Source organism: Alligator sinensis, unplaced genomic scaffold (assembly GCF_000455745.1).
Source record: "Alligator sinensis unplaced genomic scaffold, ASM45574v1 scaffold1014_1, whole genome shotgun sequence".
NCBI classification, from domain to species: Eukaryota; Metazoa; Chordata; order Crocodylia; family Alligatoridae; genus Alligator; species Alligator sinensis.
The window spans coordinates 488,253-496,813 of NW_005842692.1; the positions used below are offsets into that span (position 1 = coordinate 488,253).

At 42.7% G+C, this 8,561-nt stretch overlaps 1 protein-coding gene across 1 annotated transcript in view; it reads left to right on the plus strand.

Annotated features, from left to right (window-relative positions):
- Positions 1-8,561, plus strand: part of NBEA (neurobeachin) — an 827,350-nt gene that overhangs the window by 468,110 nt on the left and 350,679 nt on the right. The window contains exons 27-28 of the mRNA XM_025215995.1: positions 3,139-3,147; positions 7,123-7,303. Coding sequence (XP_025071780.1) covers positions 3,139-3,147; positions 7,123-7,303 — 190 coding nt within the window. The remainder of the gene's footprint in view (positions 1-3,138; positions 3,148-7,122; positions 7,304-8,561) is intronic.

Sequence of the window (8,561 nt, forward strand, 5' to 3'; positions counted from 1 at the left end):
AGGATGATTCTGGGACCCAGCGTGGGGCCGGTGATAGTGTTAACACCAAGATGCCATCTGCGAGGCTTGGGCTGCGGTATTAGGGGAGGTCGGAGCCGCAGAGCGCCCCCTGGCATCGGGGCACTACAATGGGCAGCCTCCCGCTTAATTGACATCGATATACGAATCAATTATCATCAAAGGCGTGGCGGGTGAGATAAGTGGGCGGTTGCCCAAAGACAGGTGGGCGGGCCACAAAGAGCTCGGCCCTGAGTAGGCCTCCTGTCACGGTGACAGGTAGGCGGGCCACAGAATTCGGCCCCAGGAGGCTCCATGTCACAGTCCGCAATGACGTGGAAGGGGGCTAGGGGTGTGGTGGCCCATGTCTACCAGCCAACCAGGGGTGGCTTGCATGTTTGGCTCTGTTCAGGAGTCTTCAGCAGCCCAGGGAGCCTGTAGGGCATTCTGGGAGACATGCGAGAGCTCCCCCTAATGGCTGGCCTCAGGCAATGAGCAGGCTTCAAGCCCCACTCCTGAATGACGAACATCTGTTCAGTTTGAAAGCATTCTAACTTTTAGCACTTACTAAAGCTTGATAGAGTTCTTTCTGAACATCTGTAGTTAGCCTAAGTGTACACCACTTATTCCATGTACTGAATGAAGTAGTGTTTCTGTGGAGAAATGTTATCATTAGAACTCTAGTGGATTCAGGGTGGAAGTGGGCTGCACTGCAGCCCCTTTAGTCTTGCAGGTTCCCCTGTACTCCTTGGCTTGCTCCTGATCAGCAGGGAAGCAAAAACCACCGTTTTAAACATGGCACCATTGTTTAATAACTAGGGCCCACTTCTGCCATGAATCCAGCAGGGCCAGAGTTATCATATATTTAGACTATAAAACTGCATAGACGCATTTGAATTAAGATTGCTAGGTAACTTTAATCTTGTTATTTTCTAACTTCTGAGAACTCAACACTGGACCTTTTCAGAACTTGAATAGTCTTTTAATTCCATTTTTGCATATGTATTGTAATATAAATAGTATGTGAAGCTAAGGATAAGTGCCTTTAAGTACATATTGAAAGACAGTTAAATAAAAGAAGAGACTATTTAAAGATGTGATAGCAAACAGATGAGCTGGCCTGGAAATGTGTCTTTACACTGATGTGCCAAAGAATTCCAGTGCCAATTCTGGTGTCTTGCTTATAAGTAATTCTGCAAAGATCACATCCCCTGGCAGAAAGATATTAATATGTTGAATGCTTAAACTTTGTGCTGTAAGTATATGGGTTTTTTTTATTAACGCAAATGAGATTCTCTTAGTATGCCCCAAATTTTACAATCAAGAGGTCTACAAATGCAAAGCAAGAAAAGGAGCATGTTGAAAATGGAAAGGGAATGTAAAAAAAAAAAATGCCTTTTACTAATTAAAAAAAAGAATTTTGTTGCGATGGAAAGAACTGTTTGGCTAGATAGACTCAAGATACCACTTAGAAAATACCATCTTTTAACTTTCATTCATTTTTTGACTACACAAAAATAATAGCCATATTTCTATTACAGAGAACTCAGATTACAACAAATAAGAATGTTTTTGACACTATGGATACCTGACTGAAATAAAATGTGTTTATCATGTAAATCCTGTGCAGGGGTTTGAACTCCTTACAGTGCTAATATTGCAGAGCACCCTTAAAAGGAGAATCACTGGGATAGATCAGCAGTCCAAACCTACCATTTATTACCATAAGAAAGGCAGTCATGAATGAAGACTTAGGGTTGTGGAGTAAGGGAAAAAAATATTTAGCTTTGAAAATCTGATATGGCTTTATAGGACCTAGGAGAAACTCTGTTCCTATTGAAATCAAAAGGAGTTTACTGCCATTTACTGTTTTGGATCAATAATTTCATTCACCTCTTACATGCAAAATCTAAAAAGATTGAAACATGAGTGGGTCCCAAAAATGGTTTTAAGATCAAGCCCATTCCTGATGACTAGCCTGAGTGAAAGGATGGCTAAACTACATTTTCTACCTTAAAGGGGGGGAAAAAAAAACCTGTTGATTTCAGACTTCCTTCATTTTCTGCTGGAGTAGATACTTTGGTGGCATCTCTAGTGACATAAAATATCAGAAATACATTTGGTATTACAAACACAGTTGCCATCTCAAAGATGTTAGCATCAAAATATCTTACATTGGAACAAGTAAATTGTTGAAAGAGATATTAAATAAGATTTGGGCTAGGGACAGACATACAAACTGGTTTAAGTGATCAGAAAGTGAGTTAAACCTGTAACAGAACATAAGTTCAGTACACACAAACCAGTTTCAAAATGGCCAAAACCAGTTTGAGATAAACCTGGTTGAATGTAGCATCAGACTTAACTGATTGAGCTCAAACTGGTTTATGCAACTTATGTCCCAGCCCCCTTTCTGGTTTAAGTTAAACTTGAATCCCCCAGTATCCCGGCATGCTGTCTGAGCTGTGCTGTCTGCTCCAGCAGAGCAGGGCTGGTCCTGCCCCTCTGCTCCCTAGGGGCCTGGCCAGACACTCTTCCCAGAAGGGAGCAGGGAAGAGGTTTATTCCCCTCCCTCCCTCTCCTGTCCCACTGAAGTACACCTGCATTCCTCTGCTGGCTGTTCCAGGTTTGTAATTTTCCCCCTCCCTGTCCCACCAGCACGGACCTGAGCTGGGGTCCATCTAGCACTTCCCCTTTGCTGATGCATGGCCCCTGAGGCAGAGGGGACAGGGAGGGGGTTTATTCCCCACTCTATCCCCACTGTCCCTGGGGCACCGCAGTGGGAGTCTGCCCACCCCAGCCCCTGCCTCTGCTTGCTCCCTACATGGGGCAAGCAGCAGGATAAGTCCCCTCCTACCCCCTCTGCTAGACACTGGAGGGAGCGGGGACTAACCCCTCTCTCTGCCCCCTCACCTAAGGGGTGCTGCAGTCTTGCCTCCTTGTTTTTTTAAGGATTTTTTTTTTCAAGTGGTGACAAGCAGAAATGCTTATTTTATTGTATTTATAGATCAATCAAGTGAATATATGATTGCAGCAAATTACTTTGTTTAAATTTTACATTGTATTTTCTGTTGACTTTAATAATTTTCTTTTTCTTTTATTGTTGTGATCTGTTGTCTGTTTTGTCTGTTGCATGTCCAGGGTTCTAAGGTTAGTATTAATGCTGTAAGTTTCAGTTTTTTTCATTTTCAAAAGTTTCTTATTTTGATAATTTAGCTTTTTGCCCTTTAAACTTTTTTTTTCATAATATTCACCAGGATGTGCTAAGATACATTTCTGGTGAATTTATGATTTTTCCTAAGACTTTTTTATGATCAGTTAATATATTGACAGATATTATATTGCTTATTCTAAAGTACCAATCTTAGTTTGTCAAGTCCATGATCCAGTTTAAAGGGCAGACATGTTATTCAGTAGTAAAAATCCAACTTAGTTCAAACTGTGAACATGTCTGGGAATTTTGTTCTTCTTAAAGAAGTTTGCATAATAAGTATATTAGTAAAATACCAGAGCACATCTCAAGTGTATTTTCAAGCAAGAATCCCAAAACAAGTTCCTTTAAGCTACTTGAGACTTATGCTAGCAGTCTACTGAGCCATACCCTGATGTGGCTTCTTCAATTTAAATATGTCTAAGTGATTTTATAAACAGTTTATCAGACCTTTATGAAAAGATGCAAGTAGTGTTCTATTGCGACAAGAGAGTTGTAACAGAAAAATTACAGAATGTCAGAGAGAACTTTCTAGAGGAATGCAGTGCTAGTGACAGTCCTTCAGAGGGTTAATGTTCATAGTGCCATTTACTTTTTCTTACCGCACAGATTCTAAAAGGCGACAACCTCCATAGAATACCTGTATTACTGATATACTTTGCTCTTAAGAGAAACAAAATGCAATGTTATCTACCAGTATGATCATAGATTCACCTTATACCTTTTGTGTGTCAGAGCAGTTACTCTCTTAAGATTGTTTCGCATGATTTGCACTGTTTTTAACTTCAACCATTATTTCAACAAGTTGTTACTCACTGAGGACATTGAATTCTCAGCAGATTATTTCAATTTTTTCTCTGCTCTTTTTATTATCTATTAGGAAAAACTATCTTGCCTAGAGCCACTTATTAAAATGATAAAAATTTCAAAACCATCTGACTCATTTTCAGAAGGGACTTAGGAACTTAATTCTTGATGGCAATAAGTGAGACTTAAGCCCTTATAGGCACAGTTTGTAAAAGTGTTTAGGTTCTTGAGGATGTAAATAAGTACCTGGTGGGATTTGTGAAAACACCTAGGTGACTGTCTCCTCTGATTGATATCAGGAAGGTGTAGACACCTGAATGCCTTGCTTTTGTAAATACCACTCTGGACCTATCTGCACCTTTATGGACCTAAATGAGTTTTAAAATGATGATCTTTAATGCCTAAAGACAAAATCCAGATTGTTCTTATAGGTGCCTAACTTACAAAATAGCTCCAGCTCAACAAGTGCAAAACCACCTTGGATCCTAATTCATTAAGGCTAGGTACAGATACACGGGAAGGCTAGATTGTATTAAAAATGGCTACCTGATCTAAATTCATTCATCCAGGTGTGAACCTTGCCCTTAGATCCCTTAGGTCAATCTAAGTGTGAACTATACAGAAATTCAGAAAGATTAGATTGGTCAAAAAATGGCCGACCCAGTTTAATTTAATCCTACCTTGGAGGTAGTCTAATTTAGATCAGGTCCAGCAAGAACAATCTAACTGAACTTCTGTACAGTTCCCAGTGCAGCCCCAGGGCTGGGAAAGACCAGCCGCTGGTCCCAGCCCTGGGGCTGCACTTTTCCTACTTACCCCAGCATTACGCTGTTTTTCCCCCCCTGACCCTTTACCCCACCCCCAGATGGACACAAACCCCTTGCCCAAGTGCCTACTAAACTCCCATCCTGCAAGCTGCTCTCAATGCCAGTTTTACCATCATTCACTGGTGCCAGGAGCTGAGGAAGTAAGTCAGGGTGGGGAGAGGGGTGGACTGGATGCATGGGTGTTTGTTGGCAGGGAGGATTGGTGGCTAAAAATAGCCTCTGGTCTCGGCAAGAGAGAGCCAACATGTCCCACCAACCCCTTCACCATGGAGCCACTAGCTCCCCTCAGTCTACCTGCCCCTCCCCCAACTTACTTCAGTCAGGCTCCTGGGACCAGTGAACACCAGTAAAACTGGTTCTGGGAGCAGTTTGAGGGAACAGGGACAGTTTGCTGGTATCAGGGCAGGGCTGGGTTGTGTGGGAGGGTGCTTGGCAGGTCGGAGAACCTCTCCAATCCCACCAAACCTCCTTCCCCCTCCCCCCTGCAGACCCCGCTTGCCCCCCTGCTCCTGGCAAACCACCCTAGACCCCAGCAGCTCCCCCCTTCAGACCCCACTAGCCCTCCTGATCCCCCTCAATCCCCCCTATCAACTCTGCTAGCCCCTCCCAAGCCCACCAAGCCCCTTGTGGACCCTGCTAGCTTGCCAATTCCCCTACATTCCTGATAGCCCCCTGATTCAGCTCAGCCCCGCAAATCCTGCCAAACCATTCCACACCCCACCAACCGCCGCCACAGACCCACTTGTCTCTCCTGATCCTCCCAACCCTCCTGGACTGCACCAACTCTGCTAGCTCCCCTGGTGATACCGAGCTCCACTGCTAGCTCCCCTATCCTGACTTACCTTAGATCTGGTGTTCATTTTTAACTTGATCTAACGTACCTGAAACCCTGTACAAACCCTAAGTGTCTCCTTCTCGTCCTGTAAATTTGCCTGGGCATCTTGCCTTATGCTTGTGCATGTGTTCAGAATCATTTCAGATTGAACAACTAATATGCAATACATGCTGCCAGGGTTATTTCTGTATTTTAAGCAATGGCTGTCTAATGTAAAAGTCATAAATAGGCCTTGGAGGACTCAGAATTTGGGTTACCACTTTCCTTCTTGAGAATGCCCTTACTAATGGTTGATACATTTGTGTTCCCTCTTGCTTGATCTTTCTTTGGTCCAAAAATGCTTAGCTCTTCTAGCTTTGTGCCTTTATTGGAAGGGTGAGACACTGCTGGGAAGTTGAGAGTGTGAGATTTAGTCCCCTCAGGTTATGGAGAGCCTAGAGCAGGTGGTCCTGGGTGGTGGTGGTTGCTGTTGGGCTGTTGCACAACAGGTGGGCATCACTTTTTGGGAGTGACTGTGCAGTGCTGTGCTACTCCACATTTTGTGTTGAAATCAGCACTGCTGTCAATGTGATGTAGGTGCCCTGGCTTAAGTAGATGCCTTTCTATGGCATTTGAATCCCAAAATGTCACCTAATGTGTATGCCACTTTCTGAAAATGTTACCCTAAATCATAATCCTCTTTTACATTTCAGAAATAACGATAGGCTTATTCTTAGTTTTGCTGTGAGCTCAGTTTGTGGCAATGCAACATTGCCCCAGAGTAAAGGAAAACCATTACCCCATATGGCATATATGTGGCATCAGGTACGAATTTGGCACAGTTTATTCCTTCACTAGAGCAGGAAGGAGAAAGTAAACTGCATTCTCTCTTGACCCACTGAGGGCATAAACTGTGCCAGCTTTATGCCCAACATACATTATTCAAGCAGACCAGTCAATCTATGTAGAGCCAAGGCCCTATTCACTTTCCATTCTGTTCCACTCCTCCTCCTTACCTGTTTGGGGGAGGGGGAAGGGGTAGTGGGACATGTACTAACTCTGGAGAGTGTATGACCTTCCTGTGCTATCTAGGGATACATATACCCTGTTCAGAAACATAAAGAAGTGTGGATCCCCTAATGTCTTGCAGTGCAGCAGTAGCTGGGCCAAAATTCAGTCTTATGTAAATACTAGTACTTTTTTCAATGAGATTAGATCTTGTAATATCTATCATAGCATGCAAGCCTGAATTCATCCTTTTTACTCTCCATTTTTGTACTATCCATTGTTTTAATTTACATTAAGTTACACTCAGGTCATTTACATTGATGAAAATTACACAAAGTAACTTTTGTAATTTTTTTCATTTATGCATTTATAATTAATTGTAGAAAGGAACATGTATAGATTACATGCATATGTAAGTTTTATTCTGCTAAATTTAACACAATTGTTTTCTCTTAAAGACTGAATTAGAAAATATCGAAGTGACGCAAGGAATGTCAGCAGAGACAGCCGTAACTTTCCTCAGCCGACTGATGGCTATGGTTGATGTACTGGTATTTGCCAGTTCCCTAAATTTTAGTGAGATTGAAGCTGAAAAAAATATGTCATCTGGAGGCTTAATGCGGCAGTGCCTAAGGCTTGGTAAGTCTCTCCAGCACAGCACAGACAGTGTGCATTAAATAATTACTTACAGATCAGTGAGCTAAAGCTACAGTGAATGGTAATGCAAGTAGAAATTGGTTTAGTTCTAACTCTGATGGGATTGATACAATACTCCAAAAGTTTTTGGGACACAGAAAGAGCTGGATTATACATCCAATCTTAAAGTTGTTGTTAGTTACTTATGAACTGCAAATTGTAAATCATAGTGTAATCTAACAGAAATTAGTGAGAGGAAAAATATTATTGTTTCCCACCCTCAAACACTGATTTTAGTGCACTTATGTTGTTAAAAGTTTTCATCAATGCCTTTGGTTCTCTAAGAACTGTCTCTGTAAATCTCTCTTGGGAGAACACACCTTGGCTCCATCAGTTTAAAAATCATCTAGAAAAGTGTGATAATTTAATGTATCCTTACATACTTGCAGTTCCATTTCAAGGCTGTCAAGAATAGTGCCTTATTATCTTTCCTGCTGCTGTTGGCTGCAGATCTTGCAAATATTGTCTGTTAGCTTCACTGTAGCATCACTTTTATTCTACCTTTTCTGTTACTTTCATGCTGTCTGTAAACTGATATAGTGCTGTTTATATTCAGATGATTTTAGATATTAGGATTGTTAAAATAACTTTTCTAATGAAATCCACCTGGGAAACCCAGATTCAGTGGCATGGAGCAGTTTCTGCAGTTCATCTGGCAGCTGCAGAACCTCAATAAAACAAAGCCATGCCTTGATGTCCTTTGATTTTACTTTAAAACCAGAATATGGATTCAATAAAGCCTTATCACAGGCTGTGCATAGACGAAATGAAAGACGTGTGTGCACGACACTTTAAAGCGGGCTAAATGGTTTTGCATCACTATAATGATGTCGATACTTGCATGCCTTGGCAGCGTACTGCACATTCATTCTAGCCGCTGTAGGAAATTTGGTGGCGTAATGCGCCTTAAATGACTTGGGGTGCAGCAAACTAAAACTCCTTCGAGGAGTTTTAGTTTGCTGCCCCTACAGCTGCGGAGCAAAGCACCGGGCTCTGTGCAGCTCCATGGCTCTGCAGGAAGCCTTGCAAGCAGTCTGACATCAGCCTGGGAAAGCAGCTCTGCACAAGAAAAGCAGCAAGCCTGATCTCTCCCCCCCAACTCCTTACCCCCAAGCCTGCCTGCCTGAGCTGCATGGGGGCCTGGTGCTTCCCTCCGTGGCTGCGGGGCCCCCTGGGACTGCCCGAGACCAGTGCCCGCCAG